Source organism: Balaenoptera musculus, chromosome 11 (genome assembly GCF_009873245.2).
Source record: "Balaenoptera musculus isolate JJ_BM4_2016_0621 chromosome 11, mBalMus1.pri.v3, whole genome shotgun sequence".
NCBI classification, from domain to species: Eukaryota; Metazoa; Chordata; class Mammalia; order Artiodactyla; family Balaenopteridae; genus Balaenoptera; species Balaenoptera musculus.
Genome location: NC_045795.1, coordinates 100,618,550 through 100,634,768, shown reverse-complemented (window position 1 = coordinate 100,634,768; position 16,219 = coordinate 100,618,550). Strand labels below are relative to the sequence as shown.

Sequence of the window (16,219 nt, the reverse complement as noted above, 5' to 3'; positions counted from 1 at the left end):
CCCACACCACCAAGCAATGCCCAGCACCAGCTGGGCATCCTACGACTTAAGTCAATACTGACGCTGTTGGTGAGGAGGTACTCTCAGGTTCCCCAGGTGAAGGGCTCAGTCCCACAAGACTGCCCCCACCCCCGACTTCAGCCCGAATGGCTATGAATCGGAGGGTCCCACGACCCCCTCCTCGGGTTGGATTAATTTGCTAGAGCAGCTCACAGAACTCAGAGAAACATTTTACTTACTAGATCACCGGTTTATGACAGAACGATATAACTCAGGAACCAGATGGCAGAGACACACAGGGCGAGGTGTGGGGAAAGCGAGGAGCTTTCGTGCCCTCTTCAGGCACCCCTGTCCCTGAATCTCCACGTGTTCACCAACTGGAACCTCCCCAAACCCTGTCCTTTCGGGATTTTACGGAGGCTTCGTTACCTAGGCGTGATCGATTCAACCTCCAGCCCCTCTCCCTTTCCCAGGGCTGGGGGGTAGTGGGACTGAAAGTTCCAGCCCTCAAATCACTGGTGGGTTCTCCTGGCAACCAGTCCCCTTCCTTAGCTCCCTCCTAAGTCGCCTCATTAACATAACAAAAGACACCTCGATCCCTCTCACCACTTAGGAAATTCCAAGGGTTTAAGAAGTCTGTGCTGGAAACACGGATGAAGACCAACTTTATCTTTTTTATCATAAATCACAATATCACAGTTCCCCCCCCCGCCCCCGCCCAGTTTTTGAAACTGACAGGGCTTTTCAAATACCAGAGCTTCCCACAGTGGTGAAACCTGAGAGGTTTCTGAAGGATACTGCTAACTGTTAGCCTGTGCTCAGCCACCAGACTGCAAGTCCAGAAACCTGGGCTCCTAAAGCAAAGCAGGCACCTCCCAACCCCTGGGGCTGCGGTTGGCCTCTGGCCTCGGAGGGCCTGGCTCCCTGGGGCAGTTCCCTTTAGCACCTCCTTTATTTACCCATTTGCTGGGGGACCTTGGACAAGTCACTTCCCTTCTCTGGGCCCTAGGGCTTCCTCACGTGTAAAACAAGGGTCTGGAATCATCTCCCTGGGGTGGCTGCTGGCGTGACAGTGCCGAGCTTTGGCTACGAATGTCAGCTCTGCCATTTCAGAGTCAGGTGCCCTAGTGTAAAGGGTCTCCCTCCCTGAGCTGGGTGTTCTCTGTAAAAGGGGCGAAAGTGCACGTACCCCCCCGGGGTCTGTAGTTTTAGGAAAGGGGCCGCCCCCACCGCAGCCTGGCCGCTGCTGGCACACCCTCTGTGGGGCCTTACACGGGGACACCTGGCATCCCCTCATTGCTCCTCCCCCAGAGGGAATTTGGGATCGGCCCGCCCTCCTGCCCCTCATTCCCACCCTCCTCACCCCCAAGGCCCCTTCCTCACTCCTCTCCTCCTCCCCGAGCTCCTGCTCTGTGGGTCCATGAAGGCCCACGCCTCCCTCCCTCCCTCCTGCCACCGTGAGGGGGGACGTGGCTCTTATTTCTGTTTTGGGGGTCCCGTGCCGTGAGCTTCTGCTTGTCTTGCTGCCCCCCTAGTCTTTTCTGGGCATCCTGCCTGCCCCTGACCATCTCCCTCGTGTGAGCGCATTCTCTTGTCTGTTAAGTTCCGGAGGTCCAGAGAGACGGGGTTCTGATGAGGAATCTAAGGCTGAGTTCTGATGAGGAATCTAAGGCTGAGTCCTGATGATCGGTGGGAAGGATGCCGTGATCGATTAGCAATGTCTGTTGGGGGCACGGGATAGGAGAAGGTGGCATGTGGGTGGCACACGACCCCCTTGGTAGCAGACACCTGCTTTGGAAAAAAGGAGGAGCTGAGCGGACCGTGAAAGTTCTGTGCAGCCATCAGGCAAGAGGCTTCTTCTGGGTGGGAAGAAAGAAAGGAACACGACTATGGGAGAGGGTGACCCTCAAGTCCCAAATTATTTAATTCATATTTAGGTGGAGGTTTTCAGACTAGGCACCCAGAGTATTTGATTCCTCTTATTTTCTGGGTCTCATATTCTTGCTAGATATGGGATGGCAGGGTGATAACACATCAGGACCCTCTGGATGAGGTTGCCAGGTAAAATGCAGGTGCACCTGAGAGGTGCAGCGACCTGCCCAAGGTCACACAGCACCTTGACGTTGGGCATCTCTCCTCTGCTGCTTCCTGCCTGTGTGACCTCAGGTGAGTCCCATCCGCTGCCTGGGCCTCAGTTGCCGCATCTGTTAAATGGGGACCGAGATCAAGATGCCCAGCGGGTGAACTGGCGCACGTAGGAGAAAGCAGCTTGGTGTACTGAAAAGTTGATGAGCTGATTTCTTATTAATGTGGCTTATGAATAATAGCTGTAATAAAGTGCCTTCAGGGAAGGGTTAGTCACACTAAACATACCAGACATTGAGTGAAGTCTCTCGCCCTAAAAGAGACAAAACTAGAAAAGCTTGGAAGGTGCCGGGTGGCTGCTTCTGGGCACGGATACCCGACACCTCGGACCCCTGGGCTAGCTGATCCCCATGTGGCCAGGCCTGAGAGCGCCACGGCTGGGCACCTGGCCTGAAGTGCTTCTGGGGAGAAGGGTCCCCCCTAACTTTATTAAATTAATTTTATCTCATATTCATAAACGTTATGATAGGTGCTGGTGATACAAATATAAGCAAGATAGTGTCAATGTTTTAGAATTTTACAGTCTAGTAGGTGAGACTGTGTGAACCTGTAAATTACATTAAATTTTGGTGGTTTTTTTTCCAGTTTTATTGAGAATAAATGACATACATCACTGTATGAATTCCAGATGTACGGCATAATGGCTTGATTTGCACATATTGTGAAAACGATTACCACAATAGGTTCTGTTAACGTCCATCACCTTGTGTAGATACAACAGCCCCCAACTTAAGGTCATGGGGGGCAGACCTTTGTCTTCCCTTGGGCCTTTCCAGTCCATTGAGAAATTCGCGTGTTTTCAAACCCTTTCCAGCTCTGCTGAGTGGGGGAAAGGCCCAGGCAAGAACATTTGATGTCAGGGGAAGTTTGGGGAAAACCTGTAAGCATCTGAAAACTGAGAATTGAAAGTCTGCTCATTCAGTCATCGGGGAGTTATGGACTTGTCCTGTGGCTCAGGCCCCCCGCTGGGCCCTGGGGACCCAGAGATGAGCCTCGCTCTGTCCAGCCTGGGAACTGCCTGGCCAGCAAGTCGGGATGCTGCAAATCGGGCGTCCATTGGCGGGGTCTCTTGAAGATGCTTGGGCACCCAAAGTTCAAAGCACTTTCCCAGAGGCCTTGAATGGCAAAGCATGCCAGCTGGGCACAAAAGGGGAAGGGCATTACTGGTGAGGAAGCAGCCCGTGGAAGGGCCGGCAGAGCGTGAAAGCGTGGAGCGAGGACCCTGGGGCCGAAGGAGCCTGGGTGGCTGGGGTGCTGTGTTCTGGGGCAGGAGGAGGAGCCGGATGGGTGTTGGTGTAGCCTGGTGCCCCCAAGTGCCCTGCTGAGTGCTTCGTCTTGATTCACTTTGGGGAACCAGCCTGGAATCAGAGTCCTTATTTAATGCTTCCAGGTGTCCCTTAAAGGTAGTAACTGTTCAGTTGTTTTGACAACTGGCTTCTGCTCAGGAAGAAAAACACACAAGCCCAGCCCTCACCACCCAGACTTGTAGGAGAATCACAGGCGCGGCCAGAGGTCCCAAGAGGAAACCCACTCTAATGAGATGTCTAACCTAGTTTTGCTGATTCACGTGGTTTTGGGAGCACACGAAGTGCCTTGGGAGGGGATGGCGGTGCCAGCGGACTCGGCTGCTGGTTTGACACAGAACGCCGGATGGAGAAACTGTTTATTTGGTATTTTCCCTGCATGACAGATCAGCCCTGGGTGTTTGCTTCTGCCTCTCCCAGCACTTAGCTGGGTGATGCTAACAACGGGTGGAGTCCGTGTTTGTTGATTTAACTGCATGAAATGCAAGGTGGCTGATCTCTCTGGTTCAGGGGCAAACTGTTTCTCCTGAGAGCAAAGCCAGGCTTGTATTGGGGCACTTCCTTGTACCTTCCCTTGTGTAATGTGAGGTGGCCCATTTTACAGATGGTGCAACTGAGGCCCCGAGGGGAAGAGACATGCCTGAGGTTACTATTTGCCGCTGACAAGTGGCAGAGTTAGGTTCCCACTAAAATCTCATATGGTGACGCAGAACAGGCAAAAGCGGAACCAGGCAAAGGGTATTTGGGGAACAGAGTCTCATGGGCGGGTTTGGGGGCGGGAGGCTCACTCTTGGGGAATTCAGAGAACGAAGCTGGAGAGGCCAGGAGGGTCTTTCCTCTCCACTGACATTATGGGGAGGAGGGAATTTTGTACAACTCGGCCATCTGGGGGTCAGCCGTAACTGACTGACCAAATAAATAGATGAGTCAGTTAAAAAGGACAACGGATTTCTCGACTATTTAAAGTTGTGGCCTAGATCTCAGGTATCCTTGCCCCCACGGAGTAAAAGGAGACTTTTTCAGATGGCCCGGGCTCTGCACAGGGTGAATAAGCTGATTAAGTCCCAGGCTGCAGTGGATGGGACACTGTGAGGGGGGTCAGGGTGAGAAAGGTCAGAGGAGGTAGGGGCGAGGGGATGCTTCTGGGGCTGAGAGGGTGCAGACAGGCGGGTACCCCATTTCCAAAAGCGGTGCAGGCTAGCAGACCCCACACCCCTCCCTTCCTTTCATCAGTTCACTGAGATTAGCCGCATCCCTGGACATTAGCTCTGGGCAGGCTGAATTTGAAGGGTTAAAAGCTCTTGCTGGCCTAAGGGGCCAGTATTTAGCCATCCCAGCAGGTGTACATAATTAAATGGGAAGGTCCTGTAGAGCACACAGCCTCAGTGAGGTGGATTCTTTTGGTTGCTGCTGTTCTGTGGTTGAGGCCGCTGGGTCCTAGTCCATGAAGTTGTGTGTGATGTGGGCCCACTCAGGAGATTCTAATCCTAGCTGGTGAATTTGCCAAATGACACCCCTACCTCCTGCTGGCCTCAGTTTCCTCCTGTGTCAAGTGAAGAGGGGGACTTCCTGGTATCCAAGGTCATGGCCAGGAGATGCCCCAGAGCCCTGTGGTCGAGGACCCAGGACCCTCAAGTCTTGCCTCTTCCTGGCTGTGCTGGTTAAGTCGATTGATCTCTCTGAGCCACAGATGGGTAAGATCCGTCATCTCTCTCATAGGGTGGTTGGTAAGGACTGGGTAAAATAGGGAACCCAGGTGCCAGGTGGTGCCCCAGGCACACTTGGGCGCTCAGCCCAGGGAGCTGGTATTCCTCTCTGGAACTGACTGTGCAGCTGGAGGATTTTTCCATACATTTAAGGCATTTCAAGTGTGCTTTTTCTTCTGTCAGACTCTCTGAAAATTCTGTAAAGTCTCATTACCTCTGGACTGGTTATAGGAAAAATGTGAGCAGCCATAATCAGTGAAAAGTGATTTAAGGAAATAAAAATATTTAGCATGTTTTTACAAAGTTACTATTAGCTAGAATCATATCAAGTGGCCAACACAGTGCCAGGTACATAATGTCAGCCGCAATTATTATTGTTTCCAGGATGTAAGAACAGCTGGAATTAGAACAAAGGGTTGCTATGACAGTGGTAGACCAGGCTCCTCATTCGCTGCCGCCTGGGAGGAAGCCGGGACCCCTGCCCTAGAGCACCCAGACCAGGGGAGGAAGAAGACACGAGGATTACAGCTGAGGAATGAGCACCTTGTTCTGCTGGGAGATGGGCGGGGAGGGGATGGTCAGGGAAGTCTTCCTGGAGGAGGTGGCATTTGAGGATGGAGAAGAGTGGAGATGTGCATTCCAGGGCCTGGAATGGCCTGTAAAAATGCACCAAGCTGTGACAGCCTAGGGTCTTGCAGGCAATGGTATGTAGAGACGGTAAGCTCTGTGATCAAGGAACCCTCTCTCTGGCTTTAGTTCTGCTAAGGGATGTTCCTAATTGGTGGCATTTTTCTGGAGAACGAAGTCTCTGGGCACCTGGGCTGTGTTGGAAGGGGCATTGTGACCTCATGAGCAAATATTCTGAGACCCAGAGCCGAGGGGCTGGGCATCTTCTGTACTCTCTCTGGCCTCTGATGGCATCCCATTTCCCAGTGCCTGGGGTAAGTCACATTTGCTTGTCCACCCGTGTCTCTGTTTGCTCACAGAGCCTCTGTCCCCTTAGAGAACCACCCTGGGCTGTCTTCTATGATTCAAGCTTGTGAGGTCTCCAACAGCTGCAGTCGCCTAGGAGACGGTGTTCAGGGAGACTGCCCCGGAGGGGGAGCAGGAGACAAATGTGGGAGCCCTTCAGTGCTTACAAGTTCTGACCCAGTGGTCCCGCTGGGGGCCTGGTGGGAGGAAGGTATTGCTCAGAGGCATCCAGCTTGGAGCAGGCCATGGCTCCCCTGGCTGGAACTGCTCTACCAGGTCACCCACCCCAGACCACCAGTGGGACCCTCTGTTTACCCACCTCCTCAGCCCAAATCCTTGCTTGATGGAGCCTCTCAGCCCCTGAGCTGACTGCAGGTAGGTCGCCGGGTGAAGAGACACGGCATTCCCTTGGGGTCAGGGGCCTCCATGGAACTTGAGGCTCTGGATTTCCTGAGCCTGGGAAAGGGTCCTCAAATAAGTAAGGGGTCGATCTGGTCCAAGGCATCCAAACAGCAGGAGCTAGTGGGAAGGGGCACTGGCTGTGCAGAGCTCAGAGCTGAAACCTTGGAGACTGAAGCTTGTTGTGCACCTGGGCCTCAGTTTCCCCACCTGTAAAATGGGCACATTAGGCCAGATGATGGTGCTGAATTTCATGAACTAGTACATGTTCAAAAATCAAATTGGGGTTGAGGAGCGGAGTGGCCCACCGTCGGACCGTACACCTGTCATTTTACCCCTTCACAGCAGTTCTATAAAAGTGACCATCTGGTCTCACTCCGATGTTGTGAAAGAAAGACAATTTTAACCTCCCCTCCAAATGGGAAGGCTGCAGTTTCAGTAGGTGGGGGCACATGTGTCTAAGAAAGAGCCCTGGCAGCCTCCAGGCTTAGCCTGGAGGAGGTTTCATCCCAGTTGGCCCCGCCTGGTGTTGGGCAGCTCGGAGCAGAAGCTCTGAGAACCACCCCAGCCCTCGCTGTGACTCGCCTTCCTGCTGCTCGGCCCTTCCCCAAGACCAGCCTCAGTGTGAACAGACGCTCGTCCTCACGCAGGACATGGTGATATCCCCTGTCTGTGCGCCCGCCCCGTGCAGAACGGCCCGCCTGCATCAGCTCACGCGGGGGCCCTTCCACCCTGGGAGGTCGGCGCTGCTCTTGGCCACGACTTACAGCTCAGGAAGCAGGGTCAACTGAGCCTCCTGGCAAGCCCCCTTCCCTTTCAGGCCTCAGTCTCCTTATCTGTAAACTCTGGGCATTGGGCTCCTGGCTTGATCTGTCACTCAGTGATGGCCAGGAGAGAGGGGTCTCAGATACCCAGGGACCTCCAGCTAGGATCCTTGGGCTTTCGAGGCTGCCAGGAGTTGAGGGGTCACAGAATCTGATTTCTGCAGCTTCAGCCATCCTGGGGGACACCAGCGAGACCACCTTCCCCTCATGAAGGTTTTCTTCACTGCTGCCCAGGGTCTCTGGCTGTGACCAGGGGGATGGAGGGAGGCTGCTTGGTCGCTCTTCGATTAGCTGGTCTGTAGTTCACGCCATGGGTTGTCACGGCCGCTCTGTAGCCCCATTTCCCAGCGGCAAAGCTTTTGTCTGCTCTCAAGTTCAGGTCCAGCCCCTGTAACTTCCGCCTCCCCTGCTTGACAGGTGCCACCACCCAGGGGCCCGAAGGGTACCAGCACCTTGTACGGGGAGCCGCCTGAAGTGCTCTCCAATCCCACCCCAAGACTAGGCCAGGGAGGTGAGGAAGGTTTCCATATCCAAGCTCAGATCCCCAGGGAGTACCAACCCAGGGGACCCCAGGGGACCCCAGGGTCCACCAGTCCCACCCACTGTGGAAGAGGACAGGAAGTTGGAATAAGAGGATGCAGGGGTGTTAGGGTGACGCCCCGAGTCTCATAGCTGGTTGACCCTGGTCCTGGCTCTGTGGGGTATCTGTCACGTTCCCAGTAGGCCTGGCACACAGGAGGTGCCCAGCAGGGCCTTGGCTGTGAGTCCAGGCTGCCGCTGGTCTCAGGGAGAACGTGCGTGAGTTTGCTCACCATCCTGATGCTGATAGCACACACGTCGTCCAGGTGCTGTTCTAAGCGGTCTGTACATACTCGCTTATTTAATCTCAGCAGCCCTAAGAGGCAGGTCCCCATTCACTATTACTGTCCCCATTCTACATTTGAGGAAACTGAGGCACACAGGGTTTATTGCTGACGTACATTTTCTTCTGCTGGGGAGACTGCCTTCGCTGAGGGAGAGAGGGCTGTGTGTACACGTGTGTGGGGAGGGACAGGACACTGCATCTCCAAGCTTGGGGTCTCCTGGTCGGAGGGTCTAAGCCATAGCCCAGAGAGGGCAGGCCTTGCCTTGGTCAAGCAGCTGTCACTGGCAGAGCTGACCCCACCAGGGCCTTGTGCTTGGGCGGCTGGCATTTAAGGGACAGGGGTTTCTTTTGGGAAGGCCCCACCTGCTGCCTCCACCTTAGAAAAAAATGACTGCCGGGGTGACAACCAGGGGATCCCCGAGTCCCAGGCGCTGTGCCGTGCGCCTCGTCCCTGTCCTTGGAGAAGCTGCCTGAGGTCTGCTCAGCTGGACTCTGCCCTTTACCAGGCTTCAAAACCAGGTCCTGGCTTCCTTTGTGTGTCCCCCTCCCAGGGTAGGGGGCTCTCTCTGATGCTTGTCCCTCCAGGATCACATATACCCACTCAACTCCCTGCCCCAGAGGCCCCAGGTAATGCACCTGCCAGCCCTCACCTTCAGTTCTCAGCCCCCTTTTCACTTTAGTAAGCGGATAACAAGGAGCGCTGGCCTTGTCCTGGGTTCAGTCCTGGCTCTGTCACTCACTCACTGGGTAACCTTGGGCCAGGTCCTGTCTCCTCGCAGAGCCTCAGTTTCCTTATCTATAGAACGGGGCAAAAGCGCCCGTGCCCCGGGGTACTGCAAGGAGCAGTGGCAATGGGGAAGGTCAAGTCTGGGGTGGCCCTGGGCTCACCAGGGCTGGCAGACCTGAAACCCAGCCGGCCCAGCCTCCAGCTACTCACAGTCTGGCGGAGGAGGCCACGCACGTGCACTCACACACACACACTCACATGCTCACGTGCATTGTCATCACCAACAAGAGTCCTTTTCACTGGTTGGTTTTCTTTTGCATTTTACCAAGAGTCTCCCAGTGCATTAGCACCACTGTCCCTGGCCTCACCTGATGCTGAGGTTCGCTTGGGGGCTCGTTTAACAGCTTTGAAGATTCAGTCAGGAGAGGTGGGTGTTGGGGGAGGCGTCTGCAGGTTCAGCCAGAGCCCCAGGTGATGCTGGTGTTGAGGCCCGTGTGAGGGTCTTGGGCATCTACTAGCTCTGCCCGAGAGCCCAGAGACTTCAGCCAGGGATGGCTTTATAGATTGGGAGGCCCATTTTACAGGAGAAGAAACTGAGGTTTCCCAAAAAGAACTTTGAACTTTGTCCAAAGTTGCACAGTTCTGAACAAGAGCCCAGCACCTGGGAGATGGGGGTGGGGGGGTGACACTGGACAGAGGAGGTGCGGGAAAGAGTGGGGTGGGCATGAAGGGCTTCCTGAAGGAAGCGACACTTGGGCCAGGTCTTCAAGGTGGGTGGTGGGATCCACCTAAATATAAGGGAGCCCACAAGCAAAGCACAGGGCGGAAGGGGATAATACTGGGGAGAACGAGGAGGCCCCAGGATTCATGCAGGGCAAGAGGAGAAATAAGGCGGCAGGGACTGCGGACAGGGCCAGACATGTAGAATGAGCCTTGGTTTCCAGGTGGGGAAATTGAGATGATTAGTCTCCAAACAGCTGGGATAGTTCCACTGATAGTTCTTGAGCTAAGGGCGACATGGCAGGCAGTGGGGTCTGCCAGAAACAAGCTTGGCTAAGCTGGTGGGAGCAGAGTTCAGGGCGCGCCTCTGGGGAGTTTCCAGTGGCTGGGTCGGCCTCGTCTTGTGGCGCTGCGTGAGTGGCAGGCCGTGCCAAATCCCCAACACCGTGCTCTTGGCAGGCACCACGGAGGCATAAGTGGATCGCAGTGAAAGGTTAGGGGTCATGGAGGCTGTGTGGGGCTGCCTGGGAGGTGGTCTGCACGTGTAGGAAGACCACAGTTGAGGAATGTCAGCCATCCCTGGAGCCCGCCCCGCACCCCCGGGGTGGATTTTAATGCTGAGTTTTTCTTCTAGCCAAGCAGTAGCTGCTGTTAGGCACCATCTTGTAGCCCTGGAAGTCGCCGCTGCTGCTGCACCAACATTCACCAACCTGACGGAGTTAGATATGAATCCGGTCCACTCAGGTTTGGAATAAGACCTTTACTTTCCGCCTCTGGCGCCCACTGTGCTCCACTGGGTGGGGGTGTCGGGAGCATCCCCGCCCTCCATCAGCTCCTTCCAGCCTCAGTTTCCCCTCCAGCTCTGATGGTCTGTCTGTGAAAGAGGCTGATCCTCTTTGTTGATCCGCCGTGGGTCCAGGGCCTCGGTTTTTCCATCTAGAAAGTGGGCTTGCATTCACACGTGCCAAGACCTCTAAGACCCCAGCTGGAGCCTTCAACTTTTGTGCAGGATCCACTGGGATCTCCAGCACTGGGCAAACCTTTAGGGAACCAGAGAGAATTCACTTCAAACTCATTTTTGGAAGATGCTTGGGGAACACATTTAATGAAAATTGATTTCCTAAAGATTTGGGGCTCATCTCTCAATAAAAGGCAAAGCTTTGTGGAGTTTTGACCCTTTGGGGGGAACTGTGCTCAGATGCCAGGGATACATGTAACAGAGTTACATCTTTTGCTCTTTGCTCCATCACCCTCATCGAGGGGCCTCACAGCTGCGAAGTGGAAGAGACTTTCTCTGGCACTGAGTGTCCCCAGAGTCCTGAGCCCTAAATGTTCCCTCTGACAAATACTCATAGTGCCAGGTCTTGTACTGGGTGTCGGGAAGCAGGCCCGGGGACTATGGGGCAGAGGTGGAGGTGGTGTGGCCTGTGGAGCCCAGGGAAGGCACTGGGGGGTCCTCGGGGCCACCATCCTGGGGGATTGCCTGTGAGTTACTCGGGGAGCAGCGTGCTGGGCTAAGGGAACAGCAGGAGCCGAGGTGTGGAGGGAGGCATGGGAAAGCACGGGCTGTGTGGTTCAGAGGCCCCTGGGCATCTTGGGTGGGCTCTGGATGGTGGAGGATGCTTGAAACTTGACTTCCAGACAAATGGAGTAAAAGCCCAGGCAACAAGCCCCTCTGCTCTGCGGTGGGCGCAGTGGCAGCCCGTGCCAGTGGATCACCCCCTCTTCCTTGCTGAATCCCAGGCTGTTTCACTCCACAGGCACCAAACTCTCCTTGAGCTAAATTTCTAAGTGAGGGAGAGGTAAGCGTGGAGCTGGGCAGGAAAAAGAAAGTCCTTCCTCTTTGAGAAGAAACATGATTAAAAGAGGAACGGTGAGAACAGGGAGCTTGTTTACAAACACTAATGAGCTAGGAGTTGTCACAGTGTAGACAGGATGTGATGCCCATCTTACGGAAGGTGACACCGAGGCTGAGAGCAGTGACTTGCTCAAGGCCCTACTGCAATGGCTGCCCTGGCTGGTTTCCCTGGAGCTGTAACTTCCAGCAGAGCCCTGGTGACAGAGTTGGGGATGGCCGGCTCTGAGCGAGCGCTGGGCCACACGCCTGCCCTTAGCTGGCCCTGCCCCGGGGGCCTGTCTCTCTCCAGTTTCTGTAGAGGGAGGGAGGGGCTGCCCTCTGTTTGCTTTTCACAGTCAGCTAGAGGAGTGAGGAGCATTCGGGTTCGTACAGCTTGAAAGGGGAAGTTTGAGGAAACAGAAACCGAGCCTTTCTTTTTTCTCATGTCTCTTTTTTTTGTGGCCTCCAGAAATAATCCTGGGTTCTGCAGAGCCTGTCTCAGGATCATGGTTGACCTACTCTACCCACACTTCCGGCAGAGCCCGGCTGGGGCCGGGGCGGTGGGGAAGCAGGCGGGGAGAAGAGTGACAGGCTTGCGGCTGGTGAGTCAGTGGCAGGAGGCCGTTGCCTGCTGACTCACCACCCTGTACGTGAAAACAGGCCCCCTGAGTCCCCCGCAGCCACGGCGCCCTCCCGGCTCCCTGCTTCCTCTCTTTCACCTGATTGGTGGTTACGGCGCGTGCTGGCAATCTCAGTGGCATTTGGGGTCCAAGCGCCCTCAAACAGATTCGTGCAGCCTGACTGTTCCTGGACCTCCGCCTTCCCCCAGGGACCAGGTCCAGCCTGGCCGCGGGCCCAGCCCAGGGGGTGTCACGGGACCTGCTCCTTGAAGCCTCACTCCAACCAGACGCGTGACTCCTGTCCTCCTCCTGAACTGAGAACCATTTTTGTGATATTGTGACGAAATGAGCCCCCCACCCCCAGATATTAGTACCCTGAGGGCAGGAAGGCTGTAGGTGCTCGGTCCAGGTAGGGCAGGTGGGGTTTTTCATGGAACCAGTCCGAGGGAAGTGACGTGTCCCAGATCGTATAGCGTCAAAGACTGACCCTGTTCTTTCCAAAACCCATGGGTTTTATCCACGGAAGGGCCAGGGGTCTAGACTCACAAGGACATTTTCTTCTCTCGGTCACCCATGTTATGGTCCTTGGCCAAGGGACAGCCGTTCTGGCCGCCCATCCTTGGCTGGTCCCTCTTTGCAAAAGATGACGGTCACTTCAGCCTGTCCCACAGCTGCTCGGCTCACAGTGAGGAGGCCGGCGGCTCTGAGGTGTCGGGGTTCAGGACTTGGGCTCTGCAGGCCCCACTAGAAAGTCCCTACTGGCAACAGCTTACAGAGGAAAGCCCAACATGGGCCCTCGAATCCCTTCAGGGTGGGAGGGAGCCAGGTGGTCAAGGATAGCCTGAGTTGAGCACTCCTTGGGGCAGCACAAAGCTCTCCAGGGGCCCTCACCACCCGCTAGATAAATCCAGGTTCTGACCTGGCCTCCAGGCCTGGCTTCCTCTCCGGGTCGCCCCATGCCCTGTCCCCCTTGCTCTGTCCCACACTGGCCTTCCCTCTGTTCCTTTGCCGTGCCCAGTGTGGCCTTCTTCACACACACTGTCCCTGCTCTGAGAATACCGTTCCCCCAGATGTTTGCCATGCAGATCCCAGCTTCAAGGTGGTTGAAAGCACAGACCCTGAAGCCCATTGCTGTGTGACTTTGGGCAAGCGACTTCACCTCTCTGGGCCTCATTCCTTCATCCAGGCTGGTGAGAGGAATAGATGAATTGGTACCTGCAAGGGCTTAGCACAGGGCCTGCCCAGAACCAGTCTTTTTTTTTTTTAAAGTATTTATTTATTTATTTATGGCTGTGTTGGGTCTTCGTTTGTGTGCGAGGGCTTTCTCTAGTTGTGGCAAGCGGGGGCCACTCTTCATCGCGGTGCGCGGGCCTCTCACTATCGCGGCCTCTCTTGTCGTGGAGCACAGGCTCCAGACGCGCAGGCTCAGTAATTGTGGCTCACGGGCCCAGCTGCTCCGCGGCACGTGGGATCTTCCCAGACCAGGGCTCGAACCCGTGTCCCCTGCATTGGCAGGCAGATTCTCAACCACTGCGCCACCAGGGAAGCCCCCAGAACCAGTCTTTAGTGAGCGTCTGCCGCTATGAAACGTCACCTCAGAGGGTCCTCTGACTCCCTGTGCCCTCATCTTGCTTGGTTGTCTTCTGCTCACCGGTCCCAGTCGTAAATATTTATTCATGTATGTACTTAGTGTCTGTCTCCCCTTCTGGAATGTCAGCTCCAGGGCTCACCTCCGAGTCCCCAGTCCCTACAGCAGGGCCTGGCACCTAGTAGAGGATGCTCTCAGTAAATATTTATTCGGTACTCACTGCTCGCCGGAGCTGCCCTCTCTCCGTCTTATCCCCAAATATCCAAGAGGCACAGGGGAAGTGCTTGGCCTGCAGAACTGGAACTGGAAGCAGACCCAGCTTTCTGCCTCTTCACCTACTGCCCTGTCCCCTGACTCGGTGGCCTACTGGGCCAGGGCCTGGGGCACCTCTGTTTTGGGCGTGTTGTGTGCCCAGCTCGCGTTCCCCTCGAGGGCAGTGCCGGCCTTCCTGCACCTGCTGCCCGCCCATCCCCGGGCCACGCGGCCACAGAGCAGCCTGCTCGCGCCTTCCTCCCCCCGCCCGCCTGCAGGTTTGGTGCTGGGGAGAGGAGAAGGCTGTACATTGGGCCCACATCCTGCCCCCCGCCCCGGCGTTGTCCTAGAGGCCAGTTCTTTGCAAAACCTGCTCACCTTCACCCACTTTCTCCTCCGCGAACCATAGATCAAGAAGTACGACCTGCTCTGTTAGGTCCCTGTACAGAGGCCACCTTACCCTGGGGTGGCACCAACTGCATGGAGTCAGGATCTAGGTGTAAATCTTGGCCTCGCCTGGTGGCTGTGTGACCTGGGCCAGACCCTCCCCTTCTTCGAGCCTCAGCTTCCTGATCTGTGAAAAGGAAGGCTCCGTGAGGCTTGGGGCGAAGTCAGCGCTCTTGTAGGTTGAAGGCCAAGCCTGAGCCAGGCAGGGTGCTCTCAGCAGAATGGGGGTAGACATAAGCCTTCGTGGGGGGGAGGGGAGGGCCTTGCCCACGGACGCTGAGCCCAGGAGATAACAAACCCTGTCCCCAGAGCTGCCGTGCTGAAAACAATTCCCCAAACAGAACTCACTTTCACTAGGACCACAGAATTGTCGCTCATTGTTTCGACTTTGTTCCTGGCAAAACAATGCCGGGCTTCCTGGATGACCTCACGGGGGCGAGCCATCGGACCTTGGAGGCTGGGCTGGTCAGCATCTCCAGCCGAGCCTGTCCTGCCCTTTGCTGTGACTGCCTTGGGTGACCTGAGACAATGGTCTGACCAAAGAGGACAAACTGGGTATTTGGCCCACACGATGTTGTAGAAATTGGAAGTTGTATGTGCACATACATCTCAGATTTCAATACCTCTCCAGAAATTGGAGGACCTGGTCTCAGTGGCCTCGGTCCCAAAGGCAACCACAGCAGCTGGAGCTGAGGAGAGCTGCCCGTGGCATATTCTGCAGGCCCTTCCCCACTGGCGTCCATTCTTTGCCTGCCAGGTCCCTGGAGGCCTTTGAGCTTGTCATGCTTGAGTTAGCCTGAGTTAGGAATAGATAACCAAGACAGAAGGATACAGATCTTCTGATTGAAGGTCAATCAAATGATCAAATGATTCAATCAAATGATCAAATCTTTTAAAGGTGTACCTTTTCATGAAAAAGAATAAAAAACCCTTTTTAAAAATTAATTCCTGCTTTCTTTTCAAAATCAGCTGCCCTAGATAGTGAAATAGTGCTCTTAACGCACGTTTTTTTTTTCCTTTGGTGCTTAACTGTTAAATGCTCTCTAGGGCCAGGATTGTATTTAAGCAGCGTGCCTGGGATAGACATTACTAATTGGTCCTGGCCCTCCTCCTTACTGAGCCTGTCCCTCACCTGCAGTCTGTGGGGACAGTGCTCGAAGGAGCCCCTCCAGGGCTATCAGAGAAGTTTGGGAGAAACTCTTCCTGTTCGCTAGAGGAAGCCTCAGGTCCATGGCTCCACCTGTCATGCCCCAGTCAGTGCGTTCCGTCGGCCTGCTCAGCCCACCCCTGTGGCCCCGGGCACTGACTGCTGCACGGGTCCCCAGGCCCTGCCCTGTCTGTCTCTGTCATGTGGCCCCTCACTTCCCTGTTTGCCTTCACCTACTTCCCTAATTTGTCAGCACAGCCCAGTAGCTTGAAGCTGGCATAAAGGCGCCAGACCTGATTTCACTTTGTGACATATCTAGAGCAAGTGATCCAAAACAGCCGAGTGGCTGAGAACATGGAATTGAGAGGCCAAAATAGACCTGGGAGCCGTTCGAAGCTTCAGCGGCCTTTTGCTTGCTATGTGACCCTGGGCAAGTAACTTCACCACTCTGTGCCTTGTCAGCAAAAGGCAGATGGTAATGGCCACCCATGGACAGGGTTAATTCAGAAAATGCTTGCAAAGCGCTTAGCACAGTGCTAAATAAGTGCGCATGCAGCCAGCGCCCAATAAATGCAGCTTGCTTTCTTTTTCTTTTTTTTAAACGCTCAGGATACGATGCCTGCCACATAGTGTAGTAAAATCCCAATGTGATCAGATGTTTTCTTC

At 55.0% G+C, this 16,219-nt stretch overlaps 1 protein-coding gene across 4 annotated transcripts in view; it reads left to right on the top strand.

The window, feature by feature from the left end:
- SLC6A6 (solute carrier family 6 member 6) overlaps positions 1 to 16,219 on the top strand; it is a 79,818-nt gene that overhangs the window by 17,743 nt on the left and 45,856 nt on the right. For 2 of the 4 annotated variants that reach the window (XM_036868341.1, XM_036868340.1), the window contains exon 3: positions 10,297 to 10,406. The exons of the other annotated variants lie outside the window; for them this stretch is intronic. In XM_036868341.1, the coding sequence (XP_036724236.1) occupies positions 10,388 to 10,406 (19 nt within the window). In that variant the 5' untranslated portion in view covers positions 10,297 to 10,387. The remainder of the gene's footprint in view (positions 1 to 10,296; positions 10,407 to 16,219) is intronic. 4 annotated transcript variants of the gene reach the window in all.